The sequence below is a fragment of the Beta vulgaris genome, chromosome 3 (genome assembly GCF_026745355.1).
Source record: "Beta vulgaris subsp. vulgaris cultivar EL10 chromosome 3, EL10.2, whole genome shotgun sequence".
Taxonomy (NCBI): Eukaryota; Viridiplantae; Streptophyta; class Magnoliopsida; order Caryophyllales; family Amaranthaceae; genus Beta; species Beta vulgaris.
In genome coordinates, this window is record NC_079204.1 from 30,558,728 (window position 1) to 30,580,565 (window position 21,838).

Here is a 21,838-nt window from a genome sequence, read left to right on the forward strand (position 1 = left end):
TTGAGAGGTACCTCCGAGAGTTAAAATCTGAGGGCCGTCCGGAGGGTTCAATGGCTGAAGGATATTTGACCAAAGAATGCCTTGCCTTTTGTGCCAGATAATTGAATCGATTAAACATAATTTTGTTGATCCTAGTATCTCAAATCCATTATTTCATAAGGTTGGATGACCTATTAGAGGAAAAGGAAGAAACCAAAAGAAGAATGATTATGGCTTTACGAGGATCACATTACACGGACCCATGTGCATCAATATGTCTTATTCAATTGCGATTCTGAGGAAGTTGAGAGATACATCGAGTAAGATAATTATTTGATTATTTTGTCTAACTACATTGTGATAGATACTAACATATTTAATCAAATCACATAAAGCATAATTTGTTTGTAAGCAGCCACAAGAAAAGAAAATGGGATACCACGCATACTCATAGCAAGAATTTCATGGATTGGTTTAGAGAGAAAGTTGATCTCAAGATGCAAGAAGGTCAAGAAATAATGGATCATATCAAATGGTTATCAAAAGGACCATCTTATGTTGCTAAGAAGTTTAGTGGCTACTCTATTAATAGCTATAGGCTCCACACCATGAAATGTGAGAAAAATGGCATAACTCAAAATAGTGGAGTCACCTCAACAATGATAATGCATAGTTTTGCTAGTAGTAGAGATCAAAATCCTGTCATGGGGGCTGTGCATTATTATAGCTCATTAGAAGATGTTATTGAGATATCTTATCATACGGTGGTGGTGGTGGTCTGTCGGGGGTACGATGATGGTGGTGGTGTGGCGGGAGTGAACTTTTGAAATTGGAGCCATGGAGGAGAAGGGGGGTTAGGGAAGTGAGTCAAGGGGAAGAGAGAGAAAAGAAATGCAAGTATATAAATACGATATAAAAGTACTATATTTAGAATGTTATTAAGAAATTTTAACGTTGTTTAGCAAAACTTTAGTTTAATTTCTCTAGTCTATTTGTACTTGCCGTAAAAAAAAAAGGGGGCTACCATAGCGAATTAAGCACACCCCTAAACAAAATCAATCGAGTCATCAGTCATCATACTCCTCAGACGTCGAAGCTTGAAACCCTAAGACACAGGGAAGGGCGTGTGCGAGGGAGCCAAAGATGGCGGGTGGCAATCCAAAACCATCCACCAACACCAACAACAAGCCACCTCCTCCCAATTCCTCTTCCTCTGACCGCAAATCTCGCTGGGAGTCCTCCTCTTCGGCCCCCACCACAACCGCCGCAAATCCATCCCCCTCAAAAAAACCAACGACAACAACGACAACAACAACAACCCGGAATTCCTCCGATAAGCCCACCCCCAAACGCGGCCCAAACCCAAACCCAAACCCAAACCCAAACCCAAACCCAAGCCCACCTTCTCTAGGCCCACCACCACCTCTTCCGCCGCCCACTTATGGGTTCCACATGCTTGACCGCCGCACTATTGTTCTTGCTGATGGTAGTGTCCGATCCTACTTCGCTCTACCCCCTGATTATCAAGATTTCACCCCTCCCCCGCGGGCTCAAATTGGTCTCTTTGGGGCGTTTCCTCCTGGTGGTGGGCCCATGAGCCCTGATGGTTTTCGCGGCAGTAGGGATGATCTGTTTGGGCCCAATTCTATGTCCATGAAGAGGAAGTTTGGGTTTGGTGAGGATAGAGATAGAGATAGAGATAGAGATGGGGATGAGTTTGCTAGGCAAAAGCAGCAGCTTTTGCATTATGGTAATGCCGGTGCCAGTTTTGGTTCTGGCACGAGTAGTCCGTTTAGGCGTGACGATGAGTATCGAATGAATAAGTATATGAGGGTTGCTGGTGCTGGTGCTGGTGCTGGTGCTGGTGCTGGTAATAATGTGGGTGTCAGGCAGGATGTTCACGTTGATCCCACCGTTATGAAGGCCTTTCTTCATTTTGTTAAGTTGCTCAATGAGAATCCTAATCAAAGAAAGAGTTATTTGGAGAATGGGAAGCATGGGTCGCTTCAGTGCCTCGCCTGTGGCAGGTTTGATAACAAAACGCATTTTATGATTTGTTTTTTTTTTGTTATTTGATTTGGTACTTTAAATAAATGGGTGCTTAGATTGACAACATTAATGCCAACTGCTGCTGACTGCTGAGTGATGCTAGATACTACATTACCTAGTAGATTAGAATGAAAAATCATCACATACCTCCCTTTATTATATCGGAACTGACTTATACCGTTAGTGGAATGACTTAGTTATACATTTTATCTGTTTTGAACTGACTAAGACATTTACACTTTGTTTGGATACGAGGAATTGGAGAGAAAGGAAGGGAAGTGAAACGGAGGGGAACAAGCTCCCTTGTTTGCATAAGGGATTGGGCGAAGGAAGGCGAAGGATTTTCCTCCCTCTTTAATAAACATCATCCCTACCAAATTGGAGAGATTTGGAGGAAAATGGAGCTCCATCTTCCTCATTCCTTTCTTTTCCCTCCCCTTGCTCTTCTATCCATCTGCTTCCTTTCCCTCTTATAGTGCTAATCAAACTCAATGTTAATGTGAATGACTTCATTGTACATTGTGTTACACACTTTCTCTTTGAAGTAAGATGATTACCTGACATTTGACAGTGGTAGTGTGATACATTGAGGCAATTTACGTTGAAGCATCTAATTTTCTAGCGGAGTTTTGAAATTCTTCTAATGTACTAACATTGCGTCGTAGTGCTTTTTGTAATGGATCCTACCTGGACCCCTTTGTTACTCACGCAATAACAAGCTCCACCTGAATTTAGTAAGATCCACGAGAGATACAGCGAGAAATAAAGAAAAATAAGATGAAAGAAATAAGTTGATGGAGGAAAGAGAGAGAGAGATTCTGGAATTAATGTAAATAGGACAAATTACAGAAGGTATTCGAGTGACCCCCACACTCCTTAATTACTACTAAGATACTCAATTTCTGGATAAAATCCTTCTTAATCCCCTGTATACTATTTATACTAAGGTCTTAGTACTATTCTCTCTCTCTAGGAAGGTTCCCAGATCTTTCCCCCAATGATTGAGCCAATGATTGCAGCTCCCCTTTTTCTGCCACCTGTCCTTCATTACCCAGATGCTGGTATTCCTCCAGGTGTCCTGTTGCTGATGTGGCGCCTTGAGTACGTGATTTTCACAGGAGGTCTTGGGTGGGCTGGCCCCCTAGAAGGATCTATTACACTTTTGTATTTTGAGCTTTCAGTTATCAGTTAAGGATAGCATTCACCTTATCATAAGAGTAAGCAGAGTGCTTTCTTGGTGTGTGCTGTTAGATGCCATTAATTCTAGTTAATAAAACTGTGGCTGCTGAAACTTTTTTGTTGTTAAGAGGTTCTAATGTAGTGCGAGGAATTTGCTTATATGGTCCATGCTTTAGTTTTTTGCGCAGAATAAATACGCTTTTTGTGAGGTGTGGTTTACAATGGAAGCATCTGCTTGTTTTTCTGAGATGGTGCTATTTACAATGGAAGAATATATAGGTTTTCCTGCTTTATTTCTTTGCGCAGAGTATAATAGTGCTTTTGTGTTTTGAGTGTCCTGGATTTAGTTAAGGTAATTTTCATTAATACAGTTAGCATTCACCTTATCTAGAGAAGCAGCTTTACTTATTCATAAGCAGAGTGGTCTCTTGCTTTGTGCTCGTCAGATGCCACTGATTCTTGTTAATAATGTTGATGCTGCTAATTTTTATTTGTTTTTAGAAGTTTCCGATGTAGCGGAAGGAGTTTGCTTGTTTGTTCCCTGCTTTAGTTCTTGGCCCATGATATATATGCTTTTTGTGAGAAGTGTGGTTTGCAATGGAAGCATCTGGTTGTATTTCTGAGATGGTGCTATTCACTTGACTTGTATATGCCAGAACCATAGCAGAAGATTTTTAAAGAAGTAAACTTTGGCTTGTTTGATTGGGACCTAATAAAATGTAGACTCTCTCTTGACAAGGTTGTATATGAGTAGTTAATAAGGATACCATTGCAACCAAATGACTTTTGGTTGTGTTTAAAGTGTAGTTAACTATTTGCCTTGGAAGCACAAGCCACCTAAAGACACTTGGTTTTGTTAGCCTAAGCCTTCTTTTAGAATTGTTTTTACAAAAATAATTTCTCGTTGATATAGAAAAGAGCTAGTTTCACGAACTCAACATGATACACCTCTTTGAAGAAGTTTGGAGGCCACTCTCTTTTTCATGTCAAATTTTGAATTCCTAAAATAATTGGGAAACCTATTTATATAACAAAAATTTATTATAATTTTACACTTTCTCTTTCACTCAGCACGCCGAGTCGTACGCTTTTTCACCTCTCACAAAGTTCCTTCAACTTTTTGGCAATCCACCATCTCGGTTGTTTCACAAAGCACTCTTTTATGATTTGTGAAATTTCATGTTCATTAAATTATCTCTTCTACTAACCTCAAATTTCTAGGAAAAATCCTAGCCCATTCAACCGTCTACTTCTTCTGTTTTTTTTTTTTTACTTGCAATGTGTTTCTTTTAGGAAAATATCACAATACTTGCAACCAAGCTTAAAATGGCAAATTTTGTATAACCAGATACCTTATTTTCCCTTAGTTAACTAAATGATCAAACCTATATCTCGCCCATAACCCTAGCCTTCGATTTCCTCCTCTCTCTCCTCACCTTTAACGTCCCGACCCCATACTGAACCAGCTTCAACCCTAACTACTACTGTCTACACGACCACCACCACTACCACTAGTCCCCCACCCTCACCTTCAATTAATAATTTTGAGGAAAAGCCCTTTGTTAATTAAATTTCATCAAATTAAATCCTAATTAAAAAATCCTAGTTTGGGAGAAAAACCCTAATTCGAGATTGGTTGCAATTGATGGCCACCAACTAGCCGGGGGTGACAGAGGGTGCCAGCGAGCCATCCACCAGTGGTCCCGACCCATCTCCGGTGGCGGTTGTCGGCAAGCAAGCTTCAGGTCAATCCTTTCTCTCTCTCTCTACTTTGAATGTTCTCTTTTTCTCCTGCTTTCTGTTTTTGCTCTTCTCTGTTTCTTCTTTTCTTCTGCTTTATTCGATCTTCTCTGTTTCTGTCTTTTATTATTCTTCTTCTTGTGCTTTCTTCGGTCTTTTCAGTCTCTGTCTCTTCTCTTTTCTTTTTTTACTTTGTTTTTTTAAAAATGTTCTTTGCTACCTCGTCTTTCTCTGCAGGATTCTCTTTGGAAGGCTGCCAACCTTTTCTTTTTGGAAGGCTCCAACTTTTGTACTATATTAGTTCCTTTTTTACCCCATATTAGTTTTAGTATTTTGAGAGAAAAACAATTTCTAGATGATGATGATGATAATAATAATAATAATAATAATAATAATAATAATAATAATAATAATAATAATAATAATAATAATAATCAGAGAAAATAATAAAAACAATAAAACTAATAAAACCATAAAAGCAAGATACTAATAATACTAAAAGATGCGCCTCGCCGAGGGGATGCGTGCGCCTTCGTCTTGTGCCTTGCTCCTCGTGCCTTTTTAAATTAAGCCTTTAAGTGGTGGTAGTTACAGGCTTAGTTTTAAAAAGCGCGCCCAAGGAGCACCTAGGCACAAGGCGAGCTCAGGCGACGAGAAAACGCCTTTTAAAAGTGCGCTTGAGACGCGTCGAAGTTAAAGCCTCATTGGATAAACAATCCTTGGACATAGTGGAGACAACTAGCTCTAAAGTGGTTTGCATATAAAGTAAAGGATGACGAAACCACGTGAATCTTTAGGTATTGAAGGCTTTGTCAGGAGTGTACACTCCTCTGGACTGTCACAACCAAAGCTCAATTTTTTTGAAAACCCTAATATATGGCAGCTTCATGTATTTGCTAGACTCTCTCTTCCTCAGGACATTGACCATGTGAATATGCTACATTTTTCTCTCCCCTACTCCCTTTCTCTTTCACTTCATTCTCCTCTGTTCTCTTGACCCGATGTTCTCGTCCTGCTGAATTTTTTTCGTTCTCTTTTATTTTTCTTTCTTTTCATCTCTTTTTTACTTGGAGGAGAGCTCCTTTTGTTAATTCATTCATCCTAATCCATTCTTCTTCTTTCCGCTTATCCCGGCTTTTGCTCTTCTTGTTAAGGGGATATAGGGCTTGCTTTATCTATCTTAATTTTCCTTATCTAAAGTGACAAAAACTGATTGCCCGTAATATCAACTTACTTTTAGTTGTATGATATACTTGGTAGCTTTAATTTGAATTTGGTTGGACTTTAATGAACAATTGGACATAAACTCTAGACTTATAAAAACTTATTCACACAAAATCAGTTTTGAAGGTGAGAAGAATGAGACCTTTGGTTGTGTTCCTTTCCGGTGAAAAGGTAACCCTAGGTAACTCAAATAATAGGGACTTTGAAATAATAGAGAAATGAACCTTTGGTTTCACAATGTAAATTTTGTATTCGATTTAGGTTAGTTTTCATTTGATGTGATAGTACTACCTTTACATTCAAATGTATAATGAGTTCTCTTTTAGAAAAAAGAAACATGTTTCATAGGAAAAGAACTTATAAAACGTAACATATTTTCAATATATGCATCTCGCATATTTGAAGTGTATGCCTCCACCTAACTAACCAATTGCTCGGAAGAGGCTCGTGCCTTTTATATGAAGGTGGTGATTATGCTTTGAAATGCCTTCCCCAATAATGAGACTTGCCTCTAACCATATATGTTACTTTCATTCACGCTTAAGGTCCTTACACAATGCATTCACACACAAAGCATGAGAGTACAACCATGACAGAGAGTGGCAATATATTCCCTGTTCAAGCCTCGTTGAATTTCTAAGTTGTATGTATTCTTATCCCTAGCGATAAACCCATTTTATAATGAAATGTGGAGGTGAAAAATGTAAAGGTTGAAAAACAATACTATTAAGGAAATTTTGTTGTAATCCACCTTTTAAATGTTAGTTTTTTTGATTAACCATCTTATACATGAAACTTGGAACAAAACCACGTTTTATGAATTGTTTTTTGTGAGATAAAACTTGTCGTTAGGTTTCTGTCATATACTTCTATTTTTAGGCATTGAATTGCATGCATACCTCATGTGACCCACTTAATATCCCAATTCCATGTTGCTCGGACTCTTCATTTCACACCTCAGGAACCTGTGTCGGATCCTTGACACTCGGACATGCGTGGGACACTTGGACACTTCGTTTTGGGCCAAAAATTTCCAAACAAATAGCTAAGTCGGACACTTGGACACGTACCCATGTCGGACATGGAAACCTGAGTCCGAGCAACATAGCCCCACTTGCTTTCATTTTCTTCCATATTCTTCACGATGAAGAGGTTTAGATATGCCAAAGAGAGGAGCGAGAATGAAATTAGGGAGAAATAGGAGTAAAGGAGAAAATGAAAGGAATTGACGGGATAAGTGGGTCTTGTGATGTCGTGCGAGAAAATGGACTTTCATGGTTGGTTTCTGATAAATAGTTCTATCTCGTGAAAAGTAGTTCATATAATGTGGTTTTTTGTCAAAAAATTTTATAAGTTGTTTTTTTGCAAAAAATGTCATTTAAAAGGTTTTTAACAAATTTCCTCTATGATTAATTTAGGTGAATACACAACAGCATTTATATATGTGCTTGTTATCTCCTTAGTCCTTACTAATAATTGTTTAAGGGTAAGTTTCTTATCCATTGTGCACAGAGGTTCTCAAAATTTCTGATCATGTGTACACATCTGTATTACTTTGAGGATCTTCACTTGAGGATCTTCACACTGGAAATGTCCTACTATTTTCTCTTAACTTGTACTCTTTAGCCATAACTGATCTTTATGTTAATGTTGTCATTATTTTTGCTTTCTTTTCACTTTTTATTTTATGGTTTGTGGGAGTAGTTAAAGGATGATGATTGATGCTTGTTTAATGGTCATTTAGTGGTTTAGTTTTTCCTGAAAGTATTAAAGCAGCTTGTACACTGCTCTTTGACTTTCAACAAGGCTCAATTTAGTCAACCATTGGTGATTAAGGTTATTTTCCTAAAGGCCTTTGCAACTTTGTTATTGAGTTTTTTTGCCCTTAGAATTGTTTCATTGTCATTTAACACTAATGTACTATGTATGGACTACGTCTTTTCGATGGTTGGGACTTGGGACCTGTACTAGATCTATATCTTATCTCATTCAAGTTGGTCTGTACCATTGTGTCATTGTATTTTTGAGCTCAAATTCTTGTAGTGGTGTTTACCAAGTAAGCTGACTGAAAATCTCTCTTTCTGTGCAAATTGTAAAACATATGCTGGCTGAGTCTGGATAGGTTAAGTGTGCTCATGGATTACAGAGTTACTGTATGTGTCCCTGTCACAAGGGTTTTTCCCCTTCAAGTAAGCTTGTTCTTCAATTTTTATTTGTATCCTGTGGACGGGAATATTAGAGTACTTTGGCAACTGAATAGAGGTTGGGATTTAAGAAATATCAATGTCAAGATTTACGGGAATCATGACGGTGACCAAATTTAGGTCGCTTGATATGAAAATTTCACATAGTTTGTGAAAAATGTGAGTTGTTTTGGTGAAATAAAAATCTAGAAACTGATTCAATTAATCTTGTGATTATCTGCAAGTTTAGTGTAGTGTTAGAACTTGGGACTATTTGTTTTCCGTTGGTTTGTGATTGTGTTAAGTTAATATTACCTTTCGTCTTGCAATACATGCAACATAATCCTTTTTCTTATGTTTCATGATACTTGCAACATTTCTTTATTTGTTTAACTTTTTTATGCAAAAAGACACTTGTGCACTCACCCCACCCTTCTGCCCCCATGTGCACTACTTTATTCTTCATCACATGGGAAACAAAGACAAGTTGCACTCTCTCTCCTCTTCCTATGTTGCATGTATTGCTTTCCTATGTTGCATGTATAGAAACAGAGGTAATATTGTTTTTAGTACTTACTGTGCTTTTGAATTTTTCTTTTTAATTGTAAGGATAATAGGATTGTATTGTGTTGCTGGTATAGAGATAGTAAGAGATAAAGAGAAATGGAACATTAGTCTGGTTTTCAATAGGAGGTATATAAATAGTCAAATGTCAAGGGAAAATGGAGAAGAGTAGGTTGTTGCAAGGCTTTGATCTCTCTAGTTGTTGGTGTTACGTGTAGAAAAGAGAGAGAAAGATTGAGAGTCAAAGGAGGGAAAGCTAAAAATAGAGGTTGTTGGAAGGCTATACGATCCATCTTGTTGCTGAAGAGAATCAATATATTGTCTCCTGTTTGTGGGCCTCGTGGTCGCCTTTTGGTATATTTTATAGTAAGTGTTTTGATATGGCAATTAGATTCTAGTATGCCTAAAATCTAGCAGATTGTTAGTATAGTTTGCAAATACTATACCATGGTTATGAGGAGCTGCTTAACATGGCTAATGTCTAGTAAACAATGATCTAGATTGCACTGAGTCAGGTACAAGGACAATGGGTGTGGAGATAGGGAGGGGAAAACACAAATCTGAAGATTATAACACACGTACGATACAACAAAATTAAGTGAAGAACTTGTATCATCCTGGTGCCGGAATGTATTAAATTATTGTTGACTGGCACGGGGCATCAAGTGAAGTACCTGTGCTACATAGATAATGATAGATCTTAAACTCTACTCCAGTACTCATGTTTGATCTACCCGGAATCTGGTGCCCAAATACCTTAGGTCTTGTATCGATATATACTTGGATGTGTTGGGCACAGCACCTTCAAAGTTTTTTTTCGCTTTATGTAGTCCTACATGTCTAATAAGATAAATTGGTTTCCATAATTTGTTGCTGATTGTGATGGCTGATGGCTGTTCTACATCTGTTGCTATTAATTTTGCTATTTTTGGCTCATTAGTAGTGGAAAAGCATGATTGGCTGGGGAATATGCTTTACTAAGAACTAAGAAGTTTGACATGAGGTTCTGTGTTAAAAGTCACTTACCTTATCCTTCATTTTGTAAGACGGTCATCTATAAGTTAAGCATTTTGCATAGGTTATTACTCTTAGTGTGCTTCTGTGTATGAGGTTCATTCTGGAGGTACTTCCGTTTACCTGAGGCTTGTTTTATAGTTTTGTATGTTCTTCGAATCTCTTGTATATAATTATCTGCACATCAAGATCAGAGTTGTACTTTGGGGTTGCCAACCTTATTATGATACGGGGTTTTGCTTCCAAATTTACTTCATTTTTCTTCGTTTTGGTGGAACACGTATCTCCTGTAGAAGTTACATTCAGTGGAGAGATTATTACTGTGTGTTGCTTTGAATTAGGTTTGTTTTCTAGGATTATCCTTGACCTTGGGCTTGACTGTTCATTTACAGCATTTACGAAAAAAACAATTCGTATGTTCTCTCATATAATCATCTGTATACATGATCAAATCGCAAGGAAAACATTTTCATTTGTTGTCTTGATGAATATATTCTGAGCTCTAGTAAGTGAGGTGTCTTTTGCTTATACTGAGGATAGAGCTACGCTTAAATAAAAAAAGCAATTGTGGTGCTTCATTCCTTATCGTCATTTACGATGACAATATACCAATGCAGATTTAATTATGAATTTATATATATAGACCGTTGCTTTTGTTAGGTTCAACGTTGCCATGAATGGTTACTAGTTCTTGTCACAAGGCTGCACCCTGAATGTGTTCCAAGTGCAAATCAAATGGTTTCTGCTCTTTATTTTCTCAAATTAGTGTAGACCCATTCTGGTGCCTTTTGCATTAGTCTCTTTTACATAGGCAATATACCAGATATGCAGATTTAATATATGAACATACGTTGTATTTTTGGTTTCATCATTGCTGTGAACACTTACTGCTGGTTCCTATCACGAGGCTGGACCTTGAATGTGTTCCAAGTTCAAAATGTAATGCTTTTCTGCGCTTCATTTCCACAAATTAATTTAGACAAGTGATATCCAGAGTTCATGCTCTCTAGCAGGCTTATGAACCTGCCTTATTTATTTTAGCTTATAATAGGACTAACTCGTGACTTGTATTCTTAATTTTAGCTCTTTTTTTCCTAAATCATTTATATTCGAAATTTAGGAACTTCTTATCAATTCAGTCTGTACTTGCCTGAGACTAGCCTATCAACCAGCTTGAAATGCGATTGGTGCTGGTGTTTGTGCTGGATTTTGTGATTTTTTTTCCTTTTCCTTCTGTAAGTTGGTGTGTGATCTAATAATATGCCAGAAGAACTTCAGTTATGCTTTCTCCGACTCTTTTGGTATTGGAAATTACAGGTCTTCCAAAGAATTCCCAGATGTGCATGCTCTTATTATGCATGCTTACAACTCAGATAATGCTGATTTGCGTGTGGATCACCTAGGCTTGCACAAAGCTCTCTGTGCGTTAATGGGGTGGAATTACTTGAGGCCTCCTGATAACTCCAGGGCCTATCAAATTCTGCCTGCTGAAGAAGTGGCTGCAAATCAGGATGATTTGGTCATGTGGCCACCCATGGTGATTGTTAATAACACAAATACTGGCAAGGGTAAAGATGGGCGCATGGAGGGTTTGGGAAATAAGGCTATGGATAGTAAACTTAGAGGTACTAATGCACCCTCTGCTTACTATATGGATACTATGTTTGCCTGTAGTGGTAACATGTCCTCTTTTTGTTCTTTGCTATTGCTCCACAATATAATGTCAGACCTTTCAAGTAATTATAAATCACAGAATTGTCAGGATCCTTACTGCTGGAGAACATTTGTTTGAAGTCCAGATCTGATTATGTCTGTGGGTTACAGACTGTGTTCATTGTTGGTGTTATCACCTGCCTCTTAAATGGAACAGCTGCTAATTTTTTGCTGTCCTCACTTAGACTTATGTGCCTTGTATATTAGGTATTGGAGGTTTCTCCATATTCAAAGTATCTGCAGTTAAGTTTTATGTGCTCTTGAAGTCTCTTAGAGGTCTTCAAGTATGCAAGTGCGTTTGCAGACCCCGTATATCTATATCTTTTTTGATGCTCTCTTGATAACAAGTTGTATCTATTGTTTCCTTCTGAATTATCTGTGACAGAAGCTTTTCTTGCTTTTCTTCTTTTGCATTTACTAGAGCTATCTGAAATCGTTTGCTGACCTGTCTTTGGCACTTACAGCTTTTAAATAGAGTAGCTGATAACAGATTATAGATGGCTACATAACTCTAGGTATACTGATAAGAAATAAATAAAAGTCACAAGCAAATCACTGTGCAATAAACTGATATAAGGGAGAGGGGCATTTTAGGAAATATCTTTATATTGATAGTAGCTTCAAGAAGAAGATAGTTAAGGAGATAGTTTGTTATAGCAGAAAGCTCTATAAATAAGGCAGTTTAGAGAGGGAAAAAGTACATTGAATATTGTTGAGTATTTTGGTGAGCTTTTAAGAGCTCATTTGGGAGAGAATCAAGCTTTCAAGACTCAATAGCATGATGCGAAAGAATGGCCGTTATGGTTCGTTTCGCCGGAGTTGTAATTGATTTCAACTCTAGCGAACCAAATTTTACTGGTTCAGAATGCTGTGTTGAAAAACTCCGAGACAACAGCCGAACCAACTGCAACGAGATAGTAACACCTGCATTTTCCATGTTAAAATGCGAAAAGCTTAAAAAAACTGAAATATTAACCAGGTCTGAAAAAGCTGGCACCTTTATTGTTGAAGATGACACAAAAAATTGAAGTGAAGATCTGGGAGCAAAGTTCAGAAATCAGAGGGCTTGAAGAGGAAGAAGCGACGAAGAAAGCCAAAGAGTCTAGAGGAGAATGAGAGGGGAGAGAGAGAGGAGGGAGAGTCGAAATGTGGATGCCGTGTAGTTGGATTTTGAAAGCCACTTTTCTTTTTCTTTTTTTTTAAATAAAGATCAAAGCCCACGGCTCCACACTACTAATATACTACAGTAGTAATTATTAATGGAAAGGTGAGAATTTGTGGACTGTGGTCCTGACTCCTTAACAGTCAACACCTATATTAATGCATCAATGTGTTAAACTTTTAATTTAATTCTATTACTAATTTTTTTAATATAATAGATAGATTTTTTAATTCTGACATAGTATGATAATTATGAATAGTAAATATTAGAATAGAATTTAAATGTTACAATTTTATTATTATTCTATCATAATAATATTAGGTAACCAAAATAATTCATTAAAAAACACCTAAAAAGACCAAAAAATGAAATTCGGCCGCGACAACCGCAATGCTTTCGCGATAAACGTATCCTTGGAACTGTTACCATTTCTCCGACCGTTACTAAAACCTTATTTTCGAACTATGCTCGTAAGCTTGAGTACCCTTACATTTTGCTGTAATATCAGTTTATCAATCAAACCTTCTTCCTTTTCCTTATTTTCTGCCATTAATGTTATCAAAGCTATGTTAATTCATAGGGCTGATTTGAGATCTTTCCAACTAAGAGAAAACTCCAGTGGAGTTTCAAGTTTGTTATTTTTGACATTTATCTACTGTCGCACGTCTTATGTCTTACATTAGATTAATCAATGACATAATATGTGCTGTGTTATCTTGGCTTTATTTGCTGTTTGTGGATCACCTGGTAAATTGCTTTGTGAATGAGGTTTGCTTTCTTCATGAGCCAAGCTTTAGGATCTGTTGGACCAAGCTTCTTGAAAATATTTATACTTCTTAAAATAAGTTTTTGAGGAACTGTTTCTGGAGAAGTTTTGAGGTATTTGGCCACTCTATTCTTATAGCATAAGTTCAATTTTGTATAATTTTCCTTTTCTTTATCAACCAAAATTTATGGAAAAAGCTCACAATAATGTTGTCTCAGTATATGTGAGAAACTGTTTATGTAGATAAGAAACTGTTTGTTGAAGAAAATGCAGGTGTTAAAGCAGCATTTTGCTGAAAATCAACGAGGAATTGAAATATTAACCCGTAAAGGCCAAAGCATGCCAACCAAAAAAAAAAAGAGCAGAAAAATCAATGAAAGTGTGGAACCTTAATCTGCTCCTCCTACTTGCCATATTCAGCAGTACCTTTGGAGTACTCATCCCTGATCATTTGGGCTAGAGCCATCACTCTGAAGTCTGAATCTTCGTCTCAAGTTCTGTTTAGGATCTGGGTTTTAACACAGAGTGCAATATGTGAATGAAAATCCTAGTTAAATAAGAAGAAATATATTCATGCGCAGGGGGGAGAGAGAGAGAGAGGGAGGGAGGGAGGGAAAGAAAATGAGAGAGAGAGAGAGGGAGGGAGAGAGGTATGTGCAGGTTTCCATATGTAAAGTACGGTGAATCAGTGAGAATGAAATGAGTATTAATTTATTCGAGGCTATATGGTCCTTATGGCTTCTAACTTGGGTGTATTGGTCTTAGTGCAATTTTTGATGTAATGGTCTAGATAACTTACTGCATTGATTTTAGAGGCTCCCAATGCTTGTTTTTTTGCAGCCATTTTTGTAGGACTGAGCTTCTTATCAGTTTAGATTAGCTTGTATATTGGAGGCATCTTTTATCAATTGGACTAGTAGTCTCAGCTTGAAGAGCACACCATGATAAAGGGGCTTTGTTCTTCATCAGATGCTTGTTCAAATTAAACTACTCCCAAAAATTTGAGCAAGTGGCTTACTAGGCACTTATATGAGGTTACTTATTTCTCTAACCCCAATATTTACTGTTTTGGTTTCTCCTGCTGATTCGTGATTCCTTGGTATACACGTCTCCATATGCTCTAGGCAAAACAACCTACCTAATAGCAACACATTGACAGTAGCCCTAACACATGGAGCTATGTAAGGTATGAGATTTGACGAGCTGATCTGCTGAAGGAAGTGGTTTCCGAGTGAAATCTAGATGAATCATATTTTTGAAAGCTGACTTAAATTGAGCCAAGTTCGTATTAGAGGGGAAGCTCTATTAGTCTAGCTGCGCAATGCCTGCTTGTAATAGTTGGTATACCAAGCCAAGCAACCTTATATAGTGGAACCTTCTCTCATTCATAATTAGGCATTATATGGTCTGATAAGTGGTGATGTATGTGGATCAACATGTCATGGACATGTATCAGACACAATATAAGCCCTTTTGTGCTTGTGCCTTGGTCTGCCTAATATGGGTTATGCATACACAATATAAGCCCTTTTGCGCTTTTCCCTTTTCTGAACACATCCAAATATATAAATTTGCTGTCATTTGTGTGATTATGTTAAATATGAAACCAAAGTTTTGATTGCTTTCCATTCTCCATTCTCTCTTGGAATGACTTATCATTATGCAGGTCATGTATGTAGCTCAGTAGAGTTCAGTGAAGAGGATTTTTATCCTTATATTCTTTTGACCATGGGCTTGTTTGACATTATTAGCTATTAGCCGTTCTAGCTGCAAGTAATGACTATTAGAAGTCAAAATAGAGTAGTACTGAAAGAATTAGGGGGTGTTTGTTTTGGGGGCTTCAAAAAAGGGTAAGGGAAAGAAAGGTCTTGATTTCGTTCTCGCTGTTCGTTTTCTCATTTTTATCATTCCCTTCACCCTCTCCTTTTCCCAAAACTCCTCCACATACATTCTCCTCCACCCGTTTCCTAAGGTTTCACTTACCCTTTCTCTCCTCTACTCCATGGTCACTCTAACCTATCATTGACCACCATGTTCAACACCACATTCATTCCACGACCACCGCGTGAACCCACCTACCCAATCACCACTCCGCCTCGCCGCCTTTCTAACCACCCCAGCCAAACTCCAACCCATGGAACCCACCCACTCAAAACCGCCAACTACCACCGAGATACGAATCCCACCAGCGAAATCCACCACCCATCACCTGAAAATACCTACCACCCACTCCAGAATTACCAGTCGCCACCGAAATTCTAAATCCAACAATGAAATACACAACTCACAACCCACCCCAGAACCACCAACCACCACCAAAACACGAAGCCTGCTCGTGAAATCCACCACCAACCACCGACCACCTAAATCATCCAGCACCACCAATACCATCATCCACCCACAAACCCAAAAATTTGTAAAAAAGGAAGAATGGGAAAATACATCTTCATGCAATTATATTGTCAATTTCGACCATGAAAACTCTTTTCATGATCAAATTGGCCCCCTCAAAACTTCAAATTCAATCTTTGCTACATAAGAAGGAATGAAGAGAAGGCGGCGGTGGCATGCTGGGAAGGCGAGGGATGACAACGATTCTTGGTGGGAGGGGTGATTTTGGTGTTGCAATGGTGAGAAAATGGTAAGAGGAGGAAGAAGGATTGAATGCCATATACCATCCGAACAACACTTCAAATCTAAGGATTTTACTTTCCGTTCCCCTCTATCCCTTCCTTGATTAGTGTCCACAATCCTAGTTGGATTAGTAACAATCAATACTTACGAAACTGCCTTGAGATTTGATAGGTTTACCGTGTAACCCGGCCTTGTTTTTTTTCTAAAAAAATTTGTTAAAGATGAGTTTGGTTGTTTTTATTTGAGGTTAAACTTGAATTTAAGGTTCACACGAGTCCTCCCCTCTTCGTTTTGTATAATAGAGATGACTAACCGCACGATTTGTTAGGCATGTGATTTGATTAGATTTACTTAGGAGTGTGATTTGATTAGTATTAGGTTTTCTACTTCTAGTAGGATTAGGATTGTTTTTAGAGTTTGTATCGCTTGAGTTTCCTATTTTTATTTGGTCTTGTAGTGCTTATTTGAATGGCAAGCTATTCCCTGCTTTAGTTGGTAGAACACCGAAAATACATTTGTTGAGACTTGTGTAAATGTCCTAGTTGCGTTTAGAGAGAGAGAGCCTCTTATTCTTGAGAGAATTGAGAGATCTATCCATCAATATCCATACTCCATTAAAATATAGTCATCCATCTATCTACCGTTAGTTTTAAGTTCCTAAATATTGAACTTTAAAGCTAATATCTATTGAAACGCTGACTGAGATCTCAATATTTCTGTTGGAGTTTTCTTTCTTGGATTTTGGACGCGAGTCCACATCACTTTCGTACTGTAGCTCATTTTTCCATGAATAATTGCTTTTCATTCTGTGTGTATTCGTTTTTATGGTGATTTGAGCATAGGTCGCCAGTTTCGTGCTGCCATTTTAAGCACACTGCGAACTGTATTATGTGATCCTGTTTACATGATAAAGTTCAGTGTGCTTAAATAAATTTGATCCTGTTTACATTTAAGGTTATGATTTTGAATCTATTGATCCAGCACAATGATACTGTAACTTGATAAATTAGGGAGTTGTGTCAAATCTAGAACATAGGTGTTGAAACTCTTAGTGAAGAAAAGTGAGCCTCCTTAAGAGGCGCAGCCCTAGTCACAGCGACATTGAAGCGTGCTCTTCGAGTGAACGGCATCAAGATGTGCTGTGTACTGCCTTTGGTGCTTTTATTCAGAGGTCTAAGAGAGCGGAAATCTGTGTTGAAAACTAAGAGAAGACCAAGTTTACTGTTTTAAGTTTCCAAGCAAATATACCAGTTAATTGATAAATTTGCATTGATTTGAAGTTTGAACCCTATATTAATAAACTCTAATTAGGCAAAAAAAGCCCTTTTTGTGAGTCAAGTAGAGAAATGTAAATTGGTGGTCGCCAGTTTTTTAGTTTATGATAGAGATTGCAGGTGAGCCTTCTCCTATTATCTGCTGAAAATGTCACCGAATGGGATCAAGGTCGCCAGAGCTCTATTATTCTCTCTTTATCTCTCTGTGTTCTTCTCTGTTTCTCCCCTCTCTCTCTCTACATTGTTTCTTTCTGTCACCTTTTTTTTCTTCCATCTTCATCATTTCTTCCACTTCAATCTGAAGGCTGCAAGTCTTAATTTCATTTTTCTATTGGTCTTCGATCTATATGGTGGTGGATTTAAAAGAATACGAATACTGAAATGAGAGAGGTGCATAGTAAATTAGTGTAAGACGAAGTAATTTTTGCCCAAAAGGGGTCACTTATATAGAAGTGACCTTTTAAAAGTAAAAAGTACCCTCTTTCTAATAGTGACCCCTTTTAACTTACAAAGTGCTACGTTATGGGCTAACAAATGCTTTCACAATAAATGTATCATGCACTTAGTGCACGCAAGATTTGTTGTTAAAAGGCTTTTTCTTTAGGCCATTTTTTCTTTTGTTCTTAGCTTGCCAGGTGAACCTTGTGTCTAGTCTTCAAGAACCCTTTGCTTATTGGCACACCTTTCTGATATGATCAGAATCACTCACAAGAAAACTGCTGAATACTGCTAACTTCAAGGAGCAGTGGCAGTAGCAGCAAGAACCAATGCGTATGAATTCTGGCACTTTATTTGTTTTGCGGTGACCATTTTGCAGTAGACATCTCAGTTTTGCGTCTTCTTTATAGATGAAAGCCTGCTGCTCTATACAAGGAAGATCACAGATCGAAAGATGAAATGCGCTTGGTAATGTTGACCCGGTTATATTTGGGGAGTCTGACAGCTTTCTATATGGCTGTTTTTTTGTTTTTTTTTTTTTTTTTTTTTTTGTATTAGATTACCTCATGATATATTGCAGATTTTTATGGGATTGCTATAACCAATTGATTTATCGAACAGCTTAGCTATTATCTTATTTCAAGTATAGTATAGACCCCTGACCTTTAATCCGCAGTTAAGCTTTTGAGAAAGGAGTTGAACTTTATGGGACTATCTTCTGGTGTTCTGCATTGTAATCTTCCTGTTAAATTTACTGTTTATCTGATGCCATTAGTGAACTAGGAGCTTGAGCTTTGTGGACTGTTATGTTCGAAAGGAGCTGGTAACTAAAATCACATAGAATGTAGCTAATTATATGTTCATGTGGTAATCACTGTTCGTGTATATATCATCATTTATTCACGGTTTATATTTATCTTCCAGATCTAGGATTCGCCGGGGGTAAGTCGAAGTCCTTGTATAGTAGAGATGGCCATCTTGGCGTTACTCTTATCAAGTTTGCTAGTGACCAGTCTGGTCTGAAGGAAGCCATGCGATTGGCGGATCATTTTGCAAAGGATCACCATGGGCGCAGAGACTGGGCCCACGTGCAATCTACAGCTGCTGGCAGGGATGAGGAGAGCAATCCAAATCTTGTTATAGTGGATCAGAGGACAGGGGAAAGGAGGAGAATTCTGTATGGATATCTTGCTACCGCATCTGATCTGGACAAAGTGGATTTTGAAACACGAAAGAAGGTTGTCATTGAAAGCAAGCACGAGAAACTCCAACCATCCAAGTGATTTTAAGTAAGTTCTCATATTATCTATTTATCTTCAGACAACGATGCGAGGGTTTAAGAATAAATAAATTCTCTCTTATAATTTTATGAAGAGGTCTCTTGGTCATGGGAAATTCTGGTTGATCCAGTCCAGCTATGGTTGGACCTTTGATTAAAGATCATAAATGTGGCATTTCTTTTAAATTAATGATGATCTTATGAAAATAAGTATTTATTAATATGTAAATTAATTAATTTAAGTTGACTCTAGTTTTCACTGCCGAAAGTTGATTTGGCTTTACATTTCGGGAATGGATGCGGAGTATTCTTTTATTAACCCTCTTGAAGATTGATTTGTTCTTTTTTGAAGGGGTACATGATCCCTCTTGAAGATCTAGTTTTAACAGTCTATTGGTGTTATGCAGTGCTTTGTTGCTGTTGTGGTTAATGACATTAAGCAGGTGCCAAATCTTCGGTAGCAGCTTCCTTTTATGTCATTATTGCAGTATAGTAAAGTATAGCTTTTGCTGGCTGTTGATGAGGATTGACAAGTTGAGATTCGTAATTATGTGGGAATGCTGAAAGAGAGGTTTATCTCTTTGTTTTGCCCCCTGTTTTATCTGCTGCAAAAGCCGTGAGTGTTCGATTACTGACCTGTATGTTGATTGGAAATTTACCGGTAATATGGGAGAGTAAAGTAGGCTTCAATTTTTTCCTTCGAGATAGCTATGCATTTGACTTTTTATGTAGGGTTAGCTAGGGCTTTGTAATGACGATTACTATGACGATTGGAAATGCATTTGATATATTTACTGATTTACATCTTTGATTACTTCAATTATATATTACTCCTTCCGTCTTTAAATAGAGTATTCATGTTTCTATTTATGTTTGTCACAAATAGATTTTTCATTTTTTTATTTGGTATGGGTTCAACAATTAAAATATAGTTGGTCTTGTAAGTGACCGTTTAATATTAGTTCAAAATTAGGCATGGTCAAAGCCCAGTATTAAGAAAAGAACATTCTAGTTTTTTTAATATAGTGACTAGTTTCTTCTATATTGGGATCGGTTTAATCTATTTAGTAAGGGTATTCTCTAACTTATTTAATGACTAGTTTAATCCATTTATAATTAGTTAAATTCGTTCGGTAAGACTAATGAGTTATTTTTGAAATTGTTTATTGTAGTTCGAGAATGAAGAAAACAAAGGAAGGAAAAGAGAAGGGATGACTAAAATATTGTTGAGTTAGAGTAAAATGGAATGAGCTTGTTAGAAAAATTCAGTATTGGATTCGTCTAATTTGTAGACCGTTTATTCTAAAAATTTGTGATTAAAATATTATTCTGCTTTCAACTTTTATAATATCATCCACTTTTCCATATGGTCCACATTCTCTCTCCTTAATCCACAATTCATAAAATATTTACCAAAATTTGTATTTAATTATGATTTAATACAACTAAAGTCTTACACATGATTTTTTTCTTAATACTTGTGTTCAAAAAAAATGGGAACTCTATTTAGGAATGAAGGGAACATTATAAGAAATAATATATAGACATATATATTGAGATTATTCTATTAATAATTAAAATTATGGTAGGTGTCTTTATTAATTATTAATTAAAGATGATTAACGTTGATATTCAAATAGTATAAAATGTTAGTACTATGCATCTATAAAGAAAATGAATGAAGTATGTTTTTGAGCATACTTTCATTCAATAATTTGAGTAGATTGGTTCAGGGTGGATGAAGGATTCACGTGGAGTTTTGGGTAGTATAGGCCCCCAATATCTTTTTAAAAGTTCAGTTGTAAAATAGAGGAATTTTTTCCTTGAATAATACAAAAGTGGGTTTTAATTCCCAAAATATGTCAAAAAAAAAAAAATCCCTGCATACCGTCCACGTAGGACGGCACACGAGACATTGTTTTTTTTTTTTGTTTATCCCACGAAACCGCTACTCACTGTAGCGGTTTATTTTAAAATAAACCGCTACTTTAAGTAGCGGTTTATACACATAAAACGCTATCTCAAGTAGCGGTTTATAAATGTAAACCGCTACTCTGAGTAGCGGTTTACCTGGGCAAAATGTTGCAAGCAAATATCAAACTCTGGAGTTGAGTTGGGGATTTCAACTTGATTAATGAACGCTACTTGAAGTAGCGGTTTTATTTAAGTTGAGAAAAAAAAAATTTCTCGCGTGCCGTCCTACATGGACGGTACGCAGGGAATTTTTTTTTTTGGACATATATTGGGAATTAAAACCCACTTTTATATTATCCAAGGAAAAAAAATTCTAAAATAGAGCAACAAAATAAGAAAAAACCTAAAACGCAATAGCTATGAAATACTACCTCCGTTCTTTTTTAGTTGCAACGTTTGACAAATTGCACTATTCATGTTCTCTTATTTGACCACATTTATTGATTTATATGTTAAACAAAATATAGTCATGTGGGGTCTTGTTTGATTCGTTTCGATGTAAGCTTTCATAAAATCAAATTTTTATAATTTTTACTTACATACAATTAGAGATAAAACGATTTGAAATTGTACATTGACAAGCGTGAAAGTCAAAACGTTGCAACTAAATAAAAACAGAGGTAGTATTCTAACCTAAGTAAAAATCCCAAAACCTATATACCCATA

General features: G+C 37.0%; 1 protein-coding gene across 2 annotated transcripts; it reads left to right on the plus strand.

The window, feature by feature from the left end:
* Window positions 1-998: 998 nt before the first annotated feature.
* On the plus strand, window positions 999-20,514 carry LOC104907954 (hypothetical protein). Of its 2 annotated transcripts, none has more exons than XM_048637561.2 (4): window positions 999-2,006; window positions 11,250-11,557; window positions 18,844-19,208; window positions 20,371-20,514. In XM_048637561.2, the coding sequence occupies exons 1-3, from the start codon at window positions 1,123-1,125 to the stop codon at window positions 19,200-19,202; spliced, it is 1,551 nt and encodes a 516-aa protein (XP_048493518.1). In that variant the 5' UTR covers window positions 999-1,122; the 3' UTR covers window positions 19,203-19,208; window positions 20,371-20,514. The 2 variants fall into 2 exon arrangements, with proteins under 2 accessions (XP_048493518.1, XP_010695286.2); XM_010696984.4 differs by lacking the exon at window positions 20,371-20,514 and adding an exon at window positions 19,606-20,000 and having other exon boundaries at window positions 1,000-2,006.
* Window positions 20,515-21,838: the final 1,324 nt, after the last annotated feature.

Excerpts from the sequence above, each read along its gene's own strand:
- LOC104907954 (XM_048637561.2), top strand. The coding sequence starts at position 1,123 with ATGGCGGGTGGCAATCCAAAACCATCCACCAACACCAACAACAAGCCA. Across the intron at positions 2,007-11,249 it reads CAGTGCCTCGCCTGTGGCAG|GTCTTCCAAAGAATTCCCAG; the intron begins GTTTGATAACAA and ends TGGAAATTACAG. Across the intron at positions 11,558-18,843 it reads TATGGATAGTAAACTTAGAG|ATCTAGGATTCGCCGGGGGT; the intron begins GTACTAATGCAC and ends TTTATCTTCCAG.